Source organism: Hyperolius riggenbachi, chromosome 3, assembly GCF_040937935.1.
Source record: "Hyperolius riggenbachi isolate aHypRig1 chromosome 3, aHypRig1.pri, whole genome shotgun sequence".
Taxonomy (NCBI): domain Eukaryota; kingdom Metazoa; phylum Chordata; class Amphibia; order Anura; family Hyperoliidae; genus Hyperolius; species Hyperolius riggenbachi.
In genome coordinates this window covers 285,975,228-285,998,898 of record NC_090648.1, presented here as the reverse complement: position 1 = coordinate 285,998,898, position 23,671 = coordinate 285,975,228, and the positions used below count along the sequence as shown (strand labels likewise).

General features: G+C 46.7%; 1 protein-coding gene across 3 annotated transcripts in view; it reads right to left on the bottom strand.

The window, feature by feature from the left end:
• Positions 1 to 14,909, bottom strand: part of LOC137563684 (protein Wnt-2-like) — a 142,851-nt gene extending 127,942 nt beyond the window's left edge. Inside the window, exon 1 of one of the 3 annotated variants that reach the window (XM_068276433.1) lies at positions 14,851 to 14,909. Coding sequence is in view for 1 of the 3 variants with exons in the window: in XM_068276431.1 (XP_068132532.1) it covers positions 6,829 to 6,830 (2 nt within the window). In the remaining 2 variants the exon portion in view is untranslated. Of the gene's footprint in view, positions 1 to 6,828; positions 6,964 to 14,850 lie in introns of those variants that run through there. The other 2 variants (XM_068276431.1, XM_068276432.1) reach the window with 2 other exon arrangements.
• Positions 14,910 to 23,671: the final 8,762 nt, after the last annotated feature.

Here is a 23,671-nt window from a genome sequence, read left to right as displayed (position 1 = left end):
AAGGGTCTTGTGCAAGTGGTTAGGAACAAGAACAAAGTGAGGAGCAAGAGGAACCGATGGCAGAGGTGCATGACTACAGGTGCAGTGCAACAGGCACAAGGTTGTGACCCAGGTAGTGTCTTTCGGGGACACCAGGCCCTAATAAATTGAAGTGCTTCAAAAACCTAACCACTGGCACAGGACCCTCTGAGCCATGGGTGAAGGACACAGGTCAGTGAAAAGGCTAGGCCTCTCACCGACCAGTCAAGGTGTCCTTCATCCATGGTTCAAAGGGTCTTGTGCAAGTGGTTAGGAACAAGAACAAAGTGAGGAGCAAGAGGAACCGATGGCAGAGGTGCATGACTACAGGTGCAGTGCAACAGGCACAAGGTTGTGACCCAGGCAGTGTCTTTCGGGGACACCAGGCCCTAAAATTGAAGTGCTTTAAAAACCTAACCACTGGCACAGGACCCTCTGAGCCATGGGTGAAGGACACAGGTCAGTGAAAAGGCTAGGCCTCTCACCGACCAGTCAAGGTGTCCTTCATCCATGGTTCAAAGGGTCTTGTGCAAGTGGTTAGGAACAAGAACAAAGTGAGGAGCAAGAGGAACCGATGGCAGAGGTGCATGACTACAGGTGCAGTGCAACAGGCACAAGGTTGTGACCCAGGTAGTGTCTTTCGGGGACACCAGGCCCTAATAAATTGAAGTGCTTCAAAAACCTAACCACTGGCACAGGACCCTCTGAGCCATGGGTGAAGGACACAGGTCAGTGAAAAGGCTAGGCCTCTCACCGACCAGTCAAGGTGTCCTTCATCCATGGTTCAAAGGGTCTTGTGCAAGTGGTTAGGAACAAGAACAAAGTGAGGAGCAAGAGGAACCGATGGCAGAGGTGCATGACTACAGGTGCAGTGCAACAGGCACAAGGTTGTGACCCAGGCAGTGTCTTTCGGGGACACCAGGCCCTAAAATTGAAGTGCTTTAAAAACCTAACCACTGGCACAGGACCCTCTGAGCCATGGGTGAAGGACACAGGTCAGTGAAAAGGCTAGGCCTCTCACCGACCAGTCAAGGTGTCCTTCATCCATGGTTCAAAGGGTCTTGTGCAAGTGGTTAGGAACAACAAAGTAAGGAACAAGAGGAATCAAAGGCACAGGTGCAGGACTACAGGTGCAGTGCAACAGGCACAAGGTTGTGACCCAGGTAGTGTCTTTCGGGGACACCAGGCCCTAAATTATTAGTGCTTCTAAAACCTAACCACTGGCACAGGACCCTCTGAGCCATGGATGAAGGACACAGGTCAGTGAAAAGGCTAGGCCTCTCACCGACCAGTGAAGGTGTCCTTCACCCATGGCTCCAAGGGTCTTGTGCAAGTGATTAGGAACAACAAAGTAAGGAACAAGAGGAATCAAAGGCACAGGTGCAGGACTACAGGTGCAGTGCAACAGGCACAAGGTTGTGACCCAGGTAGTGTCTTTCGGGGACACCAGGCCCTAAAGTTCAAGTCCAGCAAAACCAAAAGTTCCCTGACATGGTCATCTGAACACCTCTGAACCTTGGTTGAAGGAGATGGGGCAGGGAAAAGGTTGGGCTAAAAAGCCCTGTGATGGTATCCTTCCTCCGAGGATCGGAGGTATTCAGAGGAGCATGTCCAGGAACAATTTGACTTTTTTTTTCAAATTGTATCGGCACCACTACTAGAAAAGGTGGGAGTTGCTGCCTGGAAATCTGGACTCTCTTGGGTGCTGGTCGTGGATGAGCTGGACCCTGACAGCGGTGGCCCATATTGACTGCCTCTGTAGCCGGTGTACATCTGTGATGATTGCCAGGTGGGCACCGCTGTTGGTTGTGGGGGTCTAAAAATTGGTGGTTGCAATAATGGCGTGTCCATGTGCTGTTTAATCACCTCCAGCAAATTGGAATGGCACGCCATCAGGTTTTGGGAAGGCACCTTTTCCAAATATGGTATTAGAGACATCACAGTGTGAAAACACGGGTGTGCCTGCAATTTCAGTAGTTCCTTGCTTTGTTGATGCATTTGCTGCATCATGTTCTGCAGCTGGCCCACCGACTGATGATGCTGCGCACGCAGTTGGTCGATTTCTCCTCTGTGCATCTCATGAATCATTTTAAGCTCGTCCCTGTAGTGCCCATGTACAGCGTCGAGCTCACATTGCAGTGAAGTGATGTGGGACTTGTACTGCTCCATGATATGGCCCCTGTCCTCATCTTGCAACTGCCGGGTTATGAGAGTTTGGTGGCTCTGAAGAATCCCGAGAAGTCCGGAGACAGCCCCGGACATCTCGGACTCTGTCTCTCTCCTTGTTGGGGGGAGGGTACCTCGACGCCTCACTGGTGTGGTGGTCCTCACTGGTGGTGTGGCAGCATCTTCCCGTCCTCTGGCCTGTGTCGGGGTTGCCCTGCGCGCTGGTTGTGCTGCAGTCTCTCGGTGCTCCTCACTTTGTTCTTGTTCCCCTGGAGCTTCCATAGCGGTCGATTGTGGAGGTGCAGCTTCTTCCACACTCGGTCCTGCAACCTCAACATCCAAGCTCTCTTCTGCCAAGTCATCATCAAAGGAGAGAGTTGGGATTAAGGACTCCCTCCTCCTACTCCTCTCCTCGGGGCAATAGGTTACATCGGCGACGTCATCATCCACCAAGCTCTCCTCACTGCTGAACCGTGCCTCCTGGGTCGGTTCCTCTTGCTCCAAATTGTCTTCAGTCCTGTAGATAAAAACAATATTTATTGGTGTGCCAAACAGCATGTGGTGTCAATTCACAGAGCTAGCAAACACTAGCAAACACTTTATCAACCGTTTCTACCCAACATTTGATAAAGCTTGTGAGAAAAGTTCGCTAGCCATGGGAATTGAGGCCATAGCAATACATGGCCGAAGTCATGGTAAATGAGCTCTCAGTTCCTGCCCACAGTAGTGGTACTTACAGTCTAGGTTCCAGGCTTGCATTGATGAAAGACAATTGCTTGGCAAATTGGTAGTCTTTTTGTCGCCTTCCCCCGCCACTGCCACTTCGTTCGGCAAGTTTTTTCTTCCGTAGCCATTTCACGTATGCATCCCGTATATTGCGCCACCTTGTCTTGAACCTTTCTCCTGTAACGACATGAAAAATTGATTTCGATTATTTCTCTTGTAGGTACATCGCAACTGGACAAACATATACATCGCTACATGTCACATTTCGTATTGGGAAGAGCACGGTGGCAGGCATCGTCGTGAGGACTTCGAGGATCCTTTGGACGCGACTGAGGGCCAGATACATGCCTGTGCCGGACACCACGAAATGGGAGGAGATCGCCCAGGGCTTCTGGACCGAGTGCAAGTTTCCTAATTGTGTTGGCGCACTGGATGGGAAACACATCCGGATTCAGAAACCCGTGGGGAGTGGCAGCCATTATTTCAACTATAAAAAATACTTCAGCATTGTTCTAATGGCAGTGGCAGATGCGGACTACAAGTTTGTGTACGTGGATGTGGGGTCGTACGGTAGTTCCAATGACTCTGGAATTTTCCAGCGTACGACCCTTTGCCGGCTGATGGAGGAAGGCAGACTGCGTCTCCCCCGTGACAGACCCTGGCCTGGGACAAGGGCACCGGCCTACCCCTATGTGTTTGTGGGGGACGAGGCCTTCGCCCTGTCCGACCATGTAATGCGTCCGTACCCAGACAGGGGACTTGATGCCAGCCAGCTACACTTCAATGCTCGGTTGAGCCGTGCAAGGAGAATGGTGGAGTGCACATTTGGGATCCTGGTGTCAAAGTGGAGGGTGTTCCACACGCCCATGCTGCTGAAACCGGGCAACGCAGTTGTCGTGGTGAAGGCAGCATGCATCCTCCACAACTTTGTGCGGCAGGAGGAAAGAGAGACTCCGGAACCCCCGAATGTGCTTCCACTAATGCCCCTGCGGAGGTATGCAACCAGGCCAAGGGTAGTGTCACTGCGGAACAGGGACCAACTGAGACTTTATTTTACCACACCACCAGGACGAGGGTGAATGTTTGGTTTTTAATATGTTTTGTTGAAATGTGTTTATTTTGGAGTTTCAAGTTTTTAAGTGATTTTAAATGTCTTAATTTTTACAATAAATTGATGTTTAATAATTGGTCATTGTGTATGTTTTATGTGCACAGGTGGGGTACATCGCAGGTGGGTGGGATACATCACAGGTGGGTGGGATACAGCACAGGTGGGGTACATCACAGGTGGGGTACAGGTGGGTGGGATACATCACAGGTGGGTGGGATACAGCACAGGTGGGGTACATCACAGGTGGGGTACAGGTGGGTGGGATACATCACAGGTGGGGTACAGGTGGGTGGGATACATCACAGGTGGGATACATCACAGGTGGGGTACAGGTGGGTGGGATACATCACAGGTGGGGTACAGGTGGGTGGGATACATCACAGGTGGGATACATCACAGGTGGGGTACAGGTGGGTGGGATACATCACAGGTGGGTGGGATACAGCACAGGTGGGGTACATCACAGGTGGGGTACAGGTGGGTGGGATACATCACAGGTGGGTGGGATACAGCACAGGTGGGGTACATCACAGGTGGGGTACAGGTGGGTGGGATACATCACAGGTGGGGTACAGGTGGGTGGGATACATCACAGGTGGGTGGGATACAGCACAGGTGGGGTACATCACAGGTGGGGTACAGGTGGGTGGGATACATCACAGGTGGGGTACAGGTGGGTGGGATACATCACAGGTGGGATACATCACAGGTGGGGTACAGGTGGGTGGGATACATCACAGGTGGGTGGGATACAGCACAGGTGGGGTACATCACAGGTGGGGTACAGGTGGGTGGGATACATCACAGGTGGGTGGGATACAGCACAGGTGGGGTACATCACAGGTGGGGTACAGGTGGGTGGGATACATCACAGGTGGGGTACAGGTGGGTGGGATACATCACAGGTGGGTGGGATACAGCACAGGTGGGGTACATCACAGGTGGGGTACAGGTGGGTGGGATACATCACAGGTGGGTGGGATACAGCACAGGTGGGGTACATCACAGGTGGGGCACAGGTGGGTGGGATACATCACAGACAGGTGGGTGGGATACATCACAGGTGGGGTACAGGTGGGTGGGATACATCACAGGTGGGTGGGATACAGCACAGGTGGGGTACATCACAGGTGGGGTACAGGTGGGTGGGATACATCACAGACAGGTGGGTGGGATACATCACAGGTGGGGTACAGGTGGGTGGGATACATCACAGGTGGGGTACAGGTGGGTGGGATACATCACAGGTGGGGTACAGGTGGGTGGGATACATCACAGGTGGGGTACAGGTGGGTGGGGAACAGGTGGGTGGGCCACGGGTGGGTGGGCAACACGTGGGTGACACAAATCCATAGCAAAAGTGGAATACATCACAAGCTTAAACCACAAGCCCCCCCAAAAAACTTCTAGTCAACATACCCTCTGTGCCTTGCTGTCTCTTGCTCAAGTGCTCAAAGTCCTCCACATACAGCTTGGCAATTTTTTTCCACAGGCCTCTGCATTTTTTGATGTTGCTGTGGTCCGCATCCCCCTTGTCCCACAGGGCTGGTACCTGCTGCACCTGTAGGATGAGGTCTTCTGATGTGTAGGGCCTCACCCCCTCGCTATCAGACAGATCCTGCTCCATATTGCTGCCAAAGAGCTCCAGCATGAAGTCACTGCTGCTCCACTCTGTGAACGCTGGTGCCATGTGGTCCCCATCCAAAATGGCCACCATACCATAGAGTCAGCATAGGAAGTGTGGTACAACATCCGGTTTTTATAGCCAGTGTGTTGTGCGCTCTCCGGTTCTCATTGGTTTCCATTGGCCGGATGCAACATTCCGGCTCCGGTCCGGATACGTCAGCCGGACCAGCCGGACCAAAAAATAGCGCATGTTGGAACGGACGCCGGAGTCCGGATCCGGTCCGGACGAAACGGACGCATGTGAACGGTCGCATAGACTTTCATTGCTATGCCGTGCGTCCGTTTCGTCCGGTCCGCATGCGGTCCGGCTCCGGCACGGCTCCGGCACGGCGATTCCGGATAGCAGCCGCTAATGTGAACCGGGCCTAACTCCTCAAACTAAAGCCAAAAGGAGCAATAAGATCAGGTAATGTGATATCACAGGCTGCATGCTGACTACAAAGGTGTGACAAAACTACTGAACCTATAAAACAGGAAACTGGCATACTTTCATTTGGGGATAGCACTAGCACCTTTATTCCCCTTCTTCAGACACTGTATAAGTGCAGATACCAGAAGGTGGCGGATTGCACTTGTGAGATATATATATATATATATATATATATATATATATACATACATATATACATACATATATATATACATACACACACACATATATATATATATATATATATATATATATATATATATATATACACACACACACACACACACACACACCTTTTCCAGTGCTGCTAGGCAAAGACCACTATTGCGGCTGACCAAGTATCAGCCACATTGGTACATCACTGCACCGGTGGGCAAATGGCATTGGCAAGTAAAATGAAAGTTACTAATGCAGAATAGGAGAAGAAAGCATCAATTAAACATTTTTGCAAAGTAAGGTACTGTAACTTCAATGCAAAAAGGGGAACATTTCATAGTGAGGTCTATTTGTTAGACCCACAGTTCTAGAGTATGTGCCTGGAATGTCCCTGAACTCAGGAGTACTTTTCCAAGCACAACCTACTGGTGAATTCCCTCACAAAGGCTGTGTCATCCTTAACTTGTTAGCAATTTGATGCACTTTTTACTAATCATCTTTTTCACTGGAGAATTTTTCTGTAAAAAGTTATTACATTTTCACAGCACTGACCCTCAGATCTTGACACTACTATTTATGTAAATTCAATCCTCTCAACTTCAAGGCTAAAGCCTTGTACATCAGTACAGTACAGTTGCTTGCAGGGATCAGGACTAGACCTCTCAGGCATTAATTTGGGGCCAAGTGTGTACAGACAGAGGATAGTAATGAGTCTGTTGCTATGGAGACGGGAGAAGTGTTGACTTGCAGAACACAACTGAGCCACTTTCAGTGGGCTGGGTAAGAGCAATGGGCAGGGGATAGTTCGGTCAGACGGTGCTACAGAGCCACCATGCCCAATCTTTGGACAATGTTGGGGGCACCTGTAAACACACTAGATTCTCACCTGAGGCCCTCCTGACAGCCAGGTGTAATCCACCCTAGTAGGTGGTGCTGTTTATCTGCATATGGATTTTGATCCAGTGACCCAAAAGGTATTAGAAGTCCACCAAAGCAGCCAAGTTTTAAAAATGTTTAGAGGTTGAAGTTGAAAAAAAAAAATCTTAATTACATGTCAATATTACAAGATAATGCTAAATGTTCAAAATGGTTGCAAAATGAACTACTTAACTGTACTTATTTGAAATTCAACATCAGAAAAAAATAACACAATTGCTTATAACAGCATTTTACAATTATACTAATTAACAGAAATCCAAAATATAGACCATTTCATAATGGAATCTGATTTTCATCAACTGAAGTCCAGTTTATGAAGTGATTCACAATGACAAGCACGTTGGATGCCAAATTACTACTTGGGAAAAAAAAAAGGAAAAAAAGATTAAAACTTGAAGGAAACGTCAGCATGAAAAAACACCAATGCAGAACCATATTATTAAAGAAGAGTCCTAAAACAGGGGATTACATCATCTATGCCCAGATGTTCCTGATTAGCAAGCACACACTGCAAAGGCACCTTAAAAGGCTTCTTACAAGCCCATCTAAAACTTTATTACCTCCACCCTTATAGTTCAAAATGATTTTAATACATGTGGTAGTTCTGGGATTATAGTTATTTTAGCAAATATGAAGTCTAACAGTTTTAAACTGTTTTGCAAGTTTAAAATCAAATGTAAAAGCCCTAATTGTAAGATCTAATGCTGGGTACACACAATGAGATTTCCCGTTCGATTTGCAGATCGATTCGATTAAATCAAACATGTTCGATTGGATTTCGATCGTTTTTTTCATGATAGGTATGCAAAATCGACGGAAAAAACGATCGAAATCCAATCGAACATGTTTGATTTAATCGAATCGATCCGCAAATCGAACGGGAAATCTCATCGTGTGTACCCAGCATTATGGTCTTCCAGGTCTTGCTTTGGCTACGGTGGCTCTGAGCTGACATGCTGTGCTATAAGCATTAGTGAATGAGAGAATGCTGAAGCTAAAACATGGCTGTAGTAGTTTAAAGTAGGAAGAGGAATGTTAATGTACACCTGTCACTTCCTTCAGCAGAACAAACTGTCTCCTTTGCATATGGTACACATATAACATAATATAGCTTTTTTTAACATAAAAAGCCAGTGCACAATCAGTGTTTCAAATGACTGATAATGTAGTGCGCCTCAGAGCAGTACATATTATTATTACATATTTTATATAGCACCGACATTTTCAGCATTTTACACAGTATAAGTCTCACAGGGATTTGTAATCTAATCCCTACCATGGTCATATGTACATCACAAACTAGGGTCAATTTAAGGGGAAGCCAATCAATTTTTTCATATGTTTTTGGGAAGTGGGAGGAAACCAAAGTGCCTGGAGGCAACCCACACAGTTATGGGAAGAACATACAAACTCCCCAGAGATAGTGCTCTGCCTGGAATTCAAACCAGCACCAATTGCTGCAAGACTGCAAGGCAAGAGAGGTGTCCACCATGCCACTGTGCGGCCCTTACGAATCAACTGAGAGAGGAGTCTCTCATTCTCTCTTTTTCCAGGTCTTTCAGTGATCGCATTGCTGTCACCATGGTAATAGAGTGTGCACAGCTTCAAAAGCAAATAATGAAAAACAGGGAAACAGGCAGCTATTGTGGCAAACTTTAAGGGAACCTAACTGAGGACACGTGTTTTTCCTTTTAAAATAATACCAGTTGCCTGACTCTCCTGATGATCCTGTGCCTGTAATACTTTTAGCCACAGCCCCTGAACAAGCATGCAGATCACGTGCTCTGACTAAAGTCAGACTGGATTAGCTGCATGCTTGTTTCAGGGGTGTGATTCAGCCACTATAGCAGCAAAGAGATCAGTAGGACTACCAGGCAACTGGTATTGTTTAAAAGGAAACATCCATATCCTTCTCAGTTTAGGTTCCCTTTAACTCTAGACATTTTTTTTATTTTAGAGATGGGGATGCGATTCAGTGCCGTCTGTATCCTTGTTGGGAAGTTTTCAACATGTCCTGCCAAAAGAGCCACAACTGCAAGAGTGATATCTACCCATAAGAGCTGGAAGCAGCGCCTTATATTTGCCACCAGAACAGGTGTACTACCAACAGAAGCATTATTCTTCCCCACAGTTTCAGGAGGAATCTTAAGGTCTCAACCTGCTTTGAATATTTGAATTAAACATGTTGAGATCCAGATCACTATGTCTCAGCGCCAGTTCAGACAGACGGCTGCCAGCAGCAGCCATTCACCTCAATGCAGGATGCAGCAGATCCCGATGGTAAACAACAGAGGAAAAAAAATTGCTGGCAGCCTTCCATCTGAACCGACCCTAAATGCTAAAGTCACAGGTAGTGATGTGCATAAAATTCACCTAATTACTTAAGCTAGACTGCCCCCCATGGAGGGAATCCAGCTGATCCTAACAAAACCTCTGTAACTGCTTGCAAATTAAAAAGCTGCCATCTAGCTGACCAGCAGCTACTGGCTTTGATGGCAACATACAAACCTCACAGGAGCTTTAACTGCTGCCTAACACTGTCCCAAACTTTAAAAACAACCAGGCTACACTGGAAAAGATAACTCCAGAGTTCTCAAAGACGGTGGATCTTCGAGGTTATTAGAAATGTACTCACCTCTGGTGGTATTCAAGAGTAATTCTTTTTTGAGGTTAGCGGTATCAGAGCCTTTACTTTACTGCTTAGCTGGTTTCAATTTAAGGCAGCGTAACCACAAAAGTAATGAAATCCAAAGCAACTCTATGGAGATTCCTTTAACTATCTGCAAGCTGCACTGAGCCAGGAGAAAGTGAACTGCTACAGAAGATAACATGAGCTTGAAGACAATATGACTCATGATCACTACCACAGTGGTCTATAAATCAGTTACCCTCACACATGTTCAGTCTTAGCATAATGTAGGGTTGTGCAGAGCTCTTCTTTAAATCATCAGGCACAAATGATTACTGAGCAAAAGCTAATCACAAAAAAATTGCAAGCAGGTTTTCTTTAAGCAATTGTAAACACATGAAACTAACCCTGCTTACACCTTGCTTAATTGTTTAAATCAGGGGTGCCCACACTTTTTCGGCTCGCGAGCTACTTTAAAATTCGCCGAGGCCAGGAGATCTACCGGTGTTTCAAATGCACCTTCCCCCCCCCCCCCCCCCCCGGAAATGTAGTTAGGTATAGGTCCCTTCAGTATAGGCTAGCCGGGTATAGGTCCCTTCAGTATAGTTTAGCCGGGTATAGGTCCCTTCAGTATAGTTTAGCCGGGTATAGGTCCCTTCAGTATAGTTTAGCCGGGTATAGGTCCCTTCAGCATAGGTTAGCAGGGTATAGGTCCCTTCAGCATAGTTTAGCAGGGTATAGGTCCCTTCAGTATAGGTTAGCCGGGTATAGGTCCCTTCAGTATAGGTTAGCCGGGTACAGGTCCCTTCAGTATAGGTTAGCTGGGTATAGGTCCCTTCAGTATAGGTTAGCCGGGTATAGGTCCCTTCAGTATAGGTTACCTGGATATAGGGCCGGTGGCGTCCAGGTCTTCAGGCCTGGCTCCGGTGGGCAGCGTGAGTGGAGTCGGAACTCGGACGTTTTCCGCCTCTCCACCCGATTGGCTGCGCGCCTCTCCTCTCCTGGATGGCTGCGCGCCTCTCCTCTCCTGAATGGCTGCGCGCCTCTCCTCTCCTGAATGGCTGCGCGCCTCTCCTCTCCTGAATGGCTGCGCGCCTCTCCTCTCCTGAATGGCTGCGCGCCTCTCCTCTCCTGAATGGCTGCGCGCCTCTCCTCCCCTGATTGGCTGCGCGCCTCTCCTCCCCTGATTGGCTGTGCGCCTCTCCTCCCCTGATTGGCTGTGCGCCTCTCCTCCCCTGATTGGCTGTGCGCCTCTCCTCCCCTGATTGGCTGTGCGCCTCTCCTCCCCTCCCCTGATTGGCCAGGCTCTCTCCTCCCCTCCCCTGATTGGCCAGGCTCTCTCCTCCAGCGGCCAGCAGCAGAAACTGCGATATACAGCTGCTGGCTGCTAAATTCAATGGGACGCGGCCAAGAGGCCGCGATCTACCGATTAGGCGGTCGCGATCTACCGGTAGATCGCGATCGACCTATTGGGCACCCCTGGTTTAAATCAATCAAGACATGCTTATAGGGCTGGAGGAAGCCCCGGGTAAGTATCAACTCTTTTAATCATCCTGTCTCTGGTACACTTTAAGGTGTAAACTATACTGGTAAGCCCACACATCTGAATTCTGTCTTTTCACCCTCAAGTCTCACTCATTTGGTTTCAGAAGAGTTCTCCTTATTCCTGTCCCGGTCTTTATAAAGAAAAATACAATATAAGAAGAAGAATGTGACCTCTGACTAAGTGAGAACAACTTATATTTCAGGTGCAGATGTATCCTCCTCATCCAAGGGCATACAAGAACAACTGATTATCTCACCTTTTTTCTCATAAAATTGTAATACACCTTGTAAGCGAATGGCTCTTTAAGAGAGATAGCAACTCTCGGTGTAAAGAACTTTTAATAGACTGCTCATAAAATATAGGCAGATAATGGACATATGCAAAATTCAGCAAATTAAATACATTTGGCAAGCAACAGTCTATATCAAAAATGTAAGTGCATTACAACTAGGTAAATAAGGATCTAATATTGTACATTTCCATATTTTTATCTATACAAAAAAAAAACTATAAAAAAATAAATTTTCTATGCAACATGTTTATTTCTTTATTAAAAAAAAATACCCGCGGCATTGTAAAAATCTAGTGACTTGTTTTAATACACTTAAGTCTACAGAGTCTATAAAACCCTCAGCAACCAGTATTTCTTACAAACTAAAATGCTTTAGATAGATGCTGAGAAATAAAAGAAAAATGAATCACAACTATAAAAGAGACGCATGGCGATGCATTTGTGCTCTATAATTAGGAGCAGCCAATGGACTCGATATTTTGAAGAATTTGTTCAACTAGTGTCCTCCAATGGGATTACACCTGGCAACCAGTGACAGTGCTCCTGTGAGTCAGCTGTCTGCGCCTCCTGAATAGGTACAGCTAAAGCAGAACAAGCAATAACACTGAAAACAGCAACAGGGCAAAATATGTCTGGCACAAATCCTACCATTTCTTTTACACAAGCTTTCATGCTGCATATTTTACACAGACAATGGTAAATGTAATGCCTAAATAGCAGGCAATAGAGACTTGTACTGCATACTAGTTTTCATCTTGTTGTACAAAGGGATCACTAAAAACTGCCCTGCACATACACTGTACAGATAAGCTCTATACATATTAATAAATCAGTATAATATATACAAATTACACAGAGTAGATGTAAAAGCATCACATTTCAAATTCAATTACAAAACTGAAATACCTTTAAAAAAAAGAATCCATACAGTAAATTACCCTCTTGTTCATACTAAAACTCTTGTAACAGCAATAAAAACGAAAGAAGATACATGAAAGAGTTAAGTGTGCATCTGTATCAATGCTGTACACTTACTGCATTAAATAATGTCTATATCAGCCAATAAGTCTGCGGTACCTTTACTTTGCATCAGAGATAGACTTACCACCATGAAGTATCTGCTTCAGGTGTAACAAACAGCAAGATGACAGGAGCAAGAAAACAGACGTCCAGGAACAAGGTGTTCATATTAAAAAAGAAAATCCCTCACAGCACATCAGTGTTAGCATAGAAAATCCCATGAGAGCCAAAGAAAAGGACCATTTCAGTATTTAAAGAAGAAAAAACAACGGAGAGACTTCATGATATTCTGTGTATCTGAAGCCTATACTGCTTTGTCAGTCTGATCAGCTACTGTAAAACTAAATTAAAACCTATGGGCAAAAAAAGGACTTGGAACATTCTCAAATGACTTCAGCTCTGTCTTAGAATCAAGTGGTTAGTGGGAAAGAGAATGTGAGGTGAGCTTATTCCATCTCTCCTGAGCAGTGGAAGGACCGTTCTGAAGCTGATGGACGTTGCTTGCAGAATGGGTGGGTTTACAACACTGATGGATGGAATGATGTCAAAAGACAGAAGGGGAAAAAAGAGAGGGGGCTGAGAGGAATACCTTTGACTGACAATTAAACCCTGAAGTCACCTCTGAGCAACATGAAACCCAAACAGTATCCGATCAAACGTAAGTGAATGAAAATACTATATTAATATGATCCATGTGTCCCCCCCATCCTATAACTGTAGTCTAAAACTCAGAAAATGAATGTACGATTACATTTCCAATGATAACATTCCTCCTCATGTCAAGACATTCTGAAGTAGATAAACAACTACGATTCTGTATAACAGTATCATAATTTAAGTGCACGTTTCTGCAAATCCGACTGCACAGCCAAGTAGAGGCTAATTAAATTAAAGATCACTGGTAACATGGTAACATTGCTCGAGCTTCAGATCATTTTCATGCACAGTACCCACTCTGCAATGCATTCTGCTAACATAACAGATGTGAAAACAATGCATCACAGACATTTAACACTGACCGTGAAATTCTCGCTATCTTTCCTATCCTTCCACCATCAGTATAAGTTACTGTGCATGACTGCATGCAATCAGACCAGGGGGTGGGGGGTGGGGGTGGGGGGGTGAGGGTCACAGTATACAAATACTTTTCAGAATTAGTTTCTTTTAGGTTTTTATAGGTTTTTATAGTTTGTCATACAAGGCAAGTACATTTGTAAATTGTTCATTTTGTGAAAAATACATACAACTAACTGAACTTAAAAAAGGGTGGGGTGGGGGTGTTTGGGTTGGAGAAGGGTCACTTCTGGCACTGATACCATGTGCTTCAAATAGGAAATGGGCATCAATTTAAAATAATGAAGCAGATGATCACAAACAGTTTTTAGGTCTTCACAATTAAATAAAAATCAATTTGAAAGCGAAAAGGTGAAGTCCAAGGTTAAACATTTAACATAAACACACATTAGAGGGCACCAGTACTGTGTGTGGCGTGCTGACAGGCAAATCTCATGATTCATGATATATCCTATCACAGTACATTCATTAATATGGATTTCTCTATGCAACTTTTACTATCGTTGCATCAAACACTGTATATTTGCAATTAAGATTACAGCAGAAAAAAAGTGAAGCAAAAGTGATACAAATCAACGATAAAAAGAACATTTAGCAATAAAGCAAGCATTAACTATTAAACCTCCTTTAGACTAGAGACACATTATTGTCTTATAAAACTATAACAATTTAAAAACTTCCATTTTAATTCTATATTTTTTAATAAGAAAGCTCCTCTCTCTTTTAAGAGAGAATTTTCTTTTTACTTCGCCTGTAATAAAGCACATACATCGCAGGTCAACCTGAGGATGTCACAATCTACGCTTACCAAACAAGTCCCAATTACGGTCATGCCGCTGTTTAGGACTCCATTTCTGTAAAATAAATGATCACAAAAATGTATTTTAAATCTAACTCACTAAAGCCAAAACATATTAAACACATAAAAGAAGGTCAACTAGTCTGTTCGCAAATCAGGGATTTGTTATTTTCAGATAGAATACCATACTTACTAAGGATAAAATGATGAAGACTAATTATAAGCCCCACTGGGAAAGTTTATAGTTAAAGTGCAAACCTGGTAGATGTCAGTTCTCTCACAGACAAATTATACCACGTCTTCTCTGGAGTGCTATGTTGACTTTAACAGAAGAAAAAGTGGCTGTGAAGAAAAAAAAAAATCAAGACTTATTTTCAATTTGTAAATAGGTAGCAGTTGACCAATTAAAAACCATACTCAAGCACCAAGAACGAATATTAGAAGGTCATTTGTTTATACTGGAACACTACATTTTAAATTGGGTTATTTTCATAATATTCTATATAGCTTTAAGTGTACATCTGCCTGGGAATCTCATTTGCGGGGATATTCTCTGGTGTACCAAAACAGAACATTCAATGCATGATGAAGACGCAACAACTCAATGAGAGTGTTCTGCCCTAAATCTTTATTATGTCTTAATTAGATCAAATGGTAAGCGTATACAGCTGAAATATTCTAAAGCATAAGCACAGATATTGAGAAATGGCAATGGTGTACGGTAATTTAAAAAGCATGTTTCTATGAATCCTGTTGAAGCAAAGAATTATTGCATTTAACGTAATGGCATATCAGCTGTGGAGAGCTGCTGGTGTTCAGAGATTACACTTGAGGAGGACAAGGTCTTAAGGGAGATGAAGAAATGCCCAACACAAGCACAGATGTTGCAGGGTTGCGCTACATTCCAAGTAATGCATTGTGTATCAGCATATTATCTATTTAAAAAGTACAACATTTGTTGCATTGTATGCTGTATCTCAGCTAGGCGAAAATAAGTTCAGAGAATGTTTAGAAAGAAAAAGAAAAAGATGTAGTGTCATGCAACAGTCCATTCAGCTAGTTCTAATAGAACAATTTCTGTTCTTTTGATTGGCGTGCTCCAGTTCAGTCTACATTCATGTGTACAAAGTTCTCCCCATCATTTTTCCCCGTCTGGATTAATGGTTTGAACTCTACTATAATTTGTAACATAAGACAATTGTACATGACCTTGCTGTGTAATTCTAGATTTTTTTTTGCATTGTGTATTTGAAGCCGACCTACAGTCTAGCATAACATGAATTAAAAAATAACTCTCTCCCAAATTAGTCATCCAGTCTGCCTTTCAATCAAAAGTAATGACTCTGAAGCTAGCACAAAGAATCTCTCTAAACATCGGATCACCTACATTCAGAGATAAGAGAACAATCAATCCTGAAAAGATCTGCATAGCTAACTGAAAAGGCTGCCTGACAAAAAGAACTAAAGGTGTCCCCATACATTTTGATTTTTCACAGCAGATTTCATCATAGAGATCAGATTTTCCAAGACTGATGCCCCAACATGGACCCAGATCGTAATCTTAAATTATCCAATGCTCTGGTCGGAAGATCCCACTTGAAAGGATGCAAGTCTGGGGTGCAGTGGTAGACTGACAAATCCGCTTCCTGGTCTCCACCATCTAAAATAGTCTCCCTCTGGGCCCCTGCCCACTGCTGGTAGTGGAGTGCACACTCACCTGTCCTGCACACTCCTTCCTGAGTCCTGTTCTCCATCCCTGCCCGCTGGATCATGAGGGAACAGGAAGCCAGTGGAAATGGAGACAGAGTACAAAAAGGAGCGTGCGGAAAGGTGAGTATAAGTTCCACTGCCAAGACTCTGCAGGGACTCTGTGGTAGCACTACATGTGAGGAGAACTGGCAGGCCTGCCAGTCAGCCCTCTACGGCGGTAGAAATGGTTCAAAAAGATTTGTGCCGAAATCTACTAAAAATCTATTTTCAGTGTGTGGCAGTAATATATCTCCATCTGATGTTATATCAATGAGAGGGGATCTATCTGTTGGTAAAATCAGTGGCCATCTGCACTTAACTCTTTCCAGAGCCGGGACAAGGTCCTCCAGCACCCAAGGCTGAGACACCAAAGTACCCCCCCCCTCATTCATCACACACTGATTACTATTAGAATAAGAGGCATCCCAGGGCCCCCAACACCTTAGTCTCTAATTATCTGTCTTGCAGTCACTGCCATGTATCCCCTTTTCTTATTTCTCTCGGCTACAAACACAATAGGGGAATGATAGCTGAGTGAGTTGTGCGCCCCCTCCTACACCGCGCCCTGAGGCTGGAGCCTCTCCTGCCTCGGCCCGGCCCTGACTCTTTCAGACGCTTGTACAAATCATGAAATACAATGGCTGTTGGAGCAGAGGAGGAAGCTCAATTTTAAAAGAAAAACTGGAGGACATTTTTAGTATTTGTATTGTGATGAAACGCGGAAAAGCCGCTGTCTCTCAAGGCGAGGCGGCTGTTTCCGCGTCCAGCATGGCGTCACAACGCGGAAAAAACGCCGCATGCCGCTTAGGCAGAGCGGCGGAATCCGCATTGGGAACGGCGGAATCCGCATTGGAGGCGGCTCCCGCACTCAGTTCACTGGATACATTGCAAGACAGTACTGGTGTGGCTGGGACTGATAGTCCACCAAGATTCAGACTTACACGCGCGCGAGCACAGAGGCAGAGTTTAAATAGCAGTTAGAAGGGAGTCGGCTGACCAGCTGGGTCAGCTGACAAATTCCACTGCTCCCATTGGACCAGCAATTAGGGAGGTCCTGGAAAGGTCCTAGAGTATATATACTGCTGGTTGTTCACTTGCTCTTTGTCTGGCGTGCGATCACATATGTGGGAGCACCCAGATCCGTAGTCAGATCCACAAGTGTGCCGGGACCAGCTGGAGCTGTAATCCTACACTTAGCTAGATTCTGTTGATAGCTAAAGTACTAGTTTGATTGTGATTATCTGTTATGACTTTTGCCTGCCTTGACTACCCTTCTGAACTCTGATCTTGTACCTCGATAATTCTGATACTCTGTTGCCGATCTCCGGCTCGTTTCTAGACTCCGCCTCAGCCTCCTGATTCTGTACCTCGATATATCTGATACCCCGTTGCCGAACCCTGCCTGTACCTAGACTTCGCCTTTTGACTCCTGATCTTGTACTTTATCTGTCCGTGTGTATACGACCTGGCTTGTCCGACCTCGAGAACCGACCTTACCATTGGAGGCGGTTCCTCGCTCTGTTAGCGACCCTTCTCCTGAGGGTCACTTTCAGACATCCTTCCTACTGTCAGTCTGACGCCTCCCGTCTTGGAGAGCTCAGGGGTGCGGAAGGAATCTGTGTAGTACTCCTTGCTGCACTGAGGCCTAGTCCTCAAAGTGATACTGTTACACCAAACACTACACTCTACTCAGGTGAACAGAGGTTAGTTTGTATATCGGATTATCGGTGAGACTGCAGATCACTTATAATCTGGTATATATCTGTATTTCCGGTGATACTGCAGATCACCGGTAATCAGATACTCTCTGCGCTCACCGATCGTTACATGTATACTTTGAGTTAAGCTGGCCAAACATGCCACCATATAATCATTCATTAATATAATCAAATCTTCTGAAAACTCTAAAGAACAGTCCATAATTTCTATTGATTGGATTACAAGTCAAACTCAAGACACAACCCTAGAGAATTTTGATTATTTCAGGTGTATTCATTCTAGACAATTTACAGGCTTTAACGTCCCTAGCGTTCTGGACAAGCTGAGCTCGTCCAGAGACGCCGGAGGGTGCCGTTCAGGCCTTGGTGAGCCGATTTGAATAATTTTTAAATGATCGCCGCCGCTCACCGCCGATGCACAGATTTCCGCCACGTAACGAGCGCCCCCCCTCCGGGACCCCGTGCGCTGCCTGGCCAATTAGTGCCAGGCAACGCTGAGGGGTGGATCGGGACTCCCTATGACGATTACGTCATTCCGTTCCATGGCGACGGGGGAAGCCCTGACGGAGATCCCGTTCAGAACGGGATCTCCTGGCGGCCATCATCGCCGGCGGCATTTGGAAGGGTGGGTGGGATTCGGCTGGGAGGGGGGTATCTTGTAGCTAGCGCTAGGCTAGCTACAGGATTAAAAAAAATAATAATACGTTTAAAAACCATGCGCTGTCGTCTGGCTGCGCATAATCAGAATGCCAGGGTGGTTAAGAACAGCCCCGTTTCTTGCCCCGTGCGGAGCGTGCCGCCGCCCAGGGCGCTGTTGGGAGGGGGGCGCTATAATGGAGGGGGGAGCCGGAGCCGCGGGGACGGCAGCCCGACCTCTCCCTCCCTCTCCTCTCCCGGGCGCCCTCCGTGCTCCCCCCTCAGATGCAGAGTCCGTGAGCAGCAGGGAAGCGCTGTTTACAACTCACCGGCTGCCTGGCTCCAAGCGCTGCTCTCTCGCCGCTGGTCTCCTCTCTCTGTATACATACTGATACACGCTGCTTCCGGCTACAGGAAGCAGCGTGTATCAGTACGTATACAGAGAGAGAGAGGAGACCAGCGGCGAGAGAGCAGCGCTTGGAGCCAGGCAGCCGGTGAGTTGTAAACAGCGCTTCCCTGCTGCTCACGGACTCTGCATCTGAGGGGGGAGCACGGAGGGCGCCCGGGAGAGGAGAGGGAGGGAGAGGTCGGGCTGCCCTCCCTGCGGCTCCCCCCTCCATTATTGGGGGCATCTACCTATCTAACCTATTCTGGGGGCACCTACCTAATCTAACCTACGCTGGGGGGCAGCTGCTAATCTAACCTACGCTGGGGGGCACCTACCTATCTAACCTACACTGGGGGGCACCTACCTAATCTAACCTACACTGGGGGGCAGCTACCTATCTAACCTATACTGGGGGCAGCTACCTAATCTAACCTATGCTGGGGGGCAGCTACCTATCTAACCTATACTGGGGGCAGCTACCTAATCTAACCTACGCTGGGGGGCAGCTACCTATCTAACCTACACTGGGGGGGCACCTACCTAATCTAACCTACGCTGGGGGGCAGCTACCTATCTAACCTACACTGGGGGGCAGCTACCTATCTAACCTACACTGGGGGGCAGCTACCTATCTAACCTACACTGGGGGGCAGCTACCTAATATAACCAACACTGGGGGGGCAGCTACCTATCTAACCTACACTGGGAGGCAGCTACCTAATCTAACCTATACTGGGGGGCAGCTACCTAATCTAACCTATACTGGGGGGCAGCTACCTAACCTATACTGGGGGGCACCTACCTAACCTATACTGGGGGGGCAGCTACCTTATCTAACCTATACTGGGGGGCAGCTACCTAATCTAACCTATTCTGGGGGGCACCTGTCTAATCTAGCCTATACTAGGGGGCACCTACCTAATCTAACCTATACTGAGAGGCACCTACCTATCTAACCTAGGGGGGGGGGCGCAATTTTTACACCCTCGCCCTGGGTGCATTTTAGCCTAGAAACTGCACTGGTTAAGAACATTCCAGAATTGATAGTTGAGAATGATCATTCAATAATCTGTTTCGGGCTAGTTTATTATAACCAACTCATCAGGTATGTAGAAAGTAAACGTGCTCTCACTGGTAGGTGAATTGTTTTACTTCATGGCAAGCATTAATTTCTATGAACTAGATAGAAAAAAAAAAAGATTCAACTTTTCTGTTCTACTTACAAAGGTTAATTGTGTTGCTTTCTCCCTTCTTCTCAGTGGGCCATGTTAAGAGTATCTATTGGTCACTGTGGTCTTCACACTGTACTGCAGAGCGACCTGGTCTACCTAGTCATCAAATCTAGGGAGAGGACTCTGTTTATGTCTTTATTGGCCCGCTGTTGTGTCAGTAGCATTTTTTTCTCCTAATAACAAAATTAGCTGACGCTTTCCCTTTGGACTGCTAAATCGAGATGTCCCAAACGGTTCGCATGCGAACTTATTCGAGCGAACGCGGATTCGCATTCGCAACCGAACGCGAACTTTAGGCAAGTTCGACCTGCCCCCTATACTACATCATTGGGCTAAACTTTGACCCTCTACATCACATTGCTTCCAATCAGGATGCACTCCCACCAGGAGGCCCCCCCTTGTATAAGGCAGCAGCGTCGGCCTGTTCTCACTCTGTGTGCTGCAGTATTAGTGAGAGAAGGGAAAGACATTGGAGAGATAAGGAAAGCGAGAGTTAGGTCTGTTAGCTTGCTCCTTGCTGATATTTGTTGCTGAAAAGAACCACCTAAACAGCTCTTTTGAGAGCTAATGTTCTTGTGATGTTTTTCTTTTTTTGTGTGGCCCACTGACACTGCATATACAGCCCTGTCTGTCGCAACTGGTTCTTGCTAATTGCTGTACTGTGCCAGGCCCAGCACATTCAGTGCCTACCTTTTCACTGCACCTGTGAGTGACCGCTGCACATTGCATTGTAATACCAGTCACTGTATACCTTTCACTGCACCATGTGACAGCACGCTGTTTTATATAGCAGTCATTGCATACCTTTCACTGCATCTGTGTGACCAGCACACTGTTTTATATTCCAGTCAGTGCATCAACTTTTACTGCACCTGTGTGACTGCTCATTGTTATACCAGCAGTCACTGCACCTGTGTGACTGCACATTGTTATACCAGCAGTCACTGCAACCTTTTCACTGCACCTGTGTGACTGCACATTGTATTAGTCTAGTCAGTGCATACCTTTCACTTCATCCCCCCCAATATGGACAAAACAGGCAGAGGAAGAGCCAGAGGCAGGCCACCCGGCAGGTCTGTTCGAGGTCGTGCTGTCGTGATTTCATGCGGCCCTCGACCAAAGTACAGTGTTCAGAAGAAGGCACGTGCCATCAACCCCCAATATTGTCAGGACGTAGTTGACTATTTAACACAGAACACCTCATCTTCCTCAGCTTCCCTAGCAGCACTAATTAACCCACCTGTTATGGTTAGGGCTGATCGGAACAGCTGAATTCAGATTTCGTCGAAATTTTGTGTACCGCATGCGACAACAGAGTTTCGTGTTCCGAATTTTCGTGTTCCGAGTGCATTTCTATTGAATTAAATAGTGTTAACTTCTGCGGTTAATTGTAAAGCCCCCGTACATGCTATCATTACCAAATTTGCCATGTTTATTAAGCAGATGAGTAGGAACATGGTAAAAAAAATTTTTGTGAAAAGAGCTTATAGTTTTTGAGCAAATCGATTTCAAAGTTTCATAAGAAAAATGTTTTTTAAAACTGTGTAAAATGAGACTGCTGCAGAACAGGTTACTGCATTCCGAGTTCTGTATACATATTGTATACATTTCATTAAAACAGACAGCGTGGGGTCCCCCCTCCCAAGCTTCCTTAACCCCTTGTCCCCCATGCAGGCTGGGATAGCCAGAATGCGGAGTCCCGGGCCACGTGGGGCTTCGCACCCTGAGCTATACCAGCCCGCATGGTCCATGGTATGGGGGGGGGGGGGCTCTGGAGGAGAGGGGCGGCCAACCTCCCCTCTCCCCCAGAGCCCTTGTCCAATCCATGGACAAGGGGCTCTTCCCCACCTCCGGTGCCCCAGGAGGAGGTGGGGGCCGCCGATGTCGTGGGGGGTTCATGGTGCCATCCGGGGTTCCCCTTTAACAAGCGGACCCTGGAAGCTGCCCCCTCCCCAGGAGAAATGAGTATAGGGGTACACGGTACCCCTTACCCATTTCAGCAGAGTTAAATAAAAGAAATAAAAACACGCCAACGAAAAAAGGCCTTTATTGTTCTAAATTAACCACGGATACTTACCTTGCGATAATCTCACGCCAGTAACCTCAGGAGTGGTCCCACGCCAGTATCCTCTTATGACATCCCACCTCCCTCCCACACTGACGAACTCCCACCACTGAATGGTCACAGTCAGCCTCTGCATCTGTATAGCAGAGGCTGAGAACACGAAAATGTTGCCTTTAAAACAAGAAATTTCGGCAAACAGTGATGCAATCAAAATGGCCACTGGGAAATCCCCAATCGCTGGAGGCCATACTAGAGTGGCGAAACCAGTGATTTTTCACATAGATGGTGGGTCCAGGTGACCAGAGCAGGAGGTTCCCTAATCTCCTGGACCCACCTATTCATGTGAAATAACGCGTATTCTGACACTCTGAGGTGGCCTCCGGGGAACGGGGATTCCCCAGCAGCCATTTTGTTTATGACACTGTTTGCCGAAAATTCTTGTTTTAGCAAACAATTTTCGTGTTTCTAGCTTATGCAATACAGATTGCAGAGGCTGTCTACAGCCATTCATCCCCAGGAGTTCTGCAGGATCGGCAGGTGCGCGGGACGTCCTAAGAGGATAGAGGGGGGCACAGCGCAGGAAGGTGGGAAAGTGGGCACAGAGCGGCGGGGAGAGGGGGAAGCCTCCCCTCCCTCACCTAGGGCCCCCCCCTTGCGCACTCCCCCCCCCACCTCCAGAATTCCAGCCAGCCAGCGGAACGGCTTACCGAGAGCGATAGCTCTGTGTGCCGCTGGTCTGGTATTCTGCACTGACACTGTCCAATCACGCTCTCGCAGTACTTCCTGTGAGAGCGTAATTGGACAATGCAATGCAGGAGACCAGACCAGCAGCGGCACACAGAGCTCTTCTCTCGGTAAGTGATTCCCGCGGCTTCCGGGGTCCGCTTGTTAAAGGGGAACCCCGGATGGCACCATGAACCCCCCAGGACGTCGGCGGCCCCCACCTCCTCCTGGGGCACCGGAGGTGGGGAAGAGCCCCTTGTCCATGGATTGGACAAGGGCTCTGGAGGAGAGGGGGAGGTTGGCCGCCCCTCTCCTCCAGAGCCCCCCCATACCATGGACCATGCGGGCTGGTATAGCTCAGGGTGCGAAGCCCCACGTGGCCGGGACTCCGCATTCTGCCTATCCCAGCCTGCATGGGGGACAAGGGGTTAAGGAGGCTTGGGAGGGGGGACCGCACGCTGTCTGTTTTCATGAAATGTATACAATATGTATACAGAACTCGGAATGCAGTAACCTGTTCTGCAGCAGTGTCATTTTACACAGTTTAAAAAACATTTTTCCTATGAAA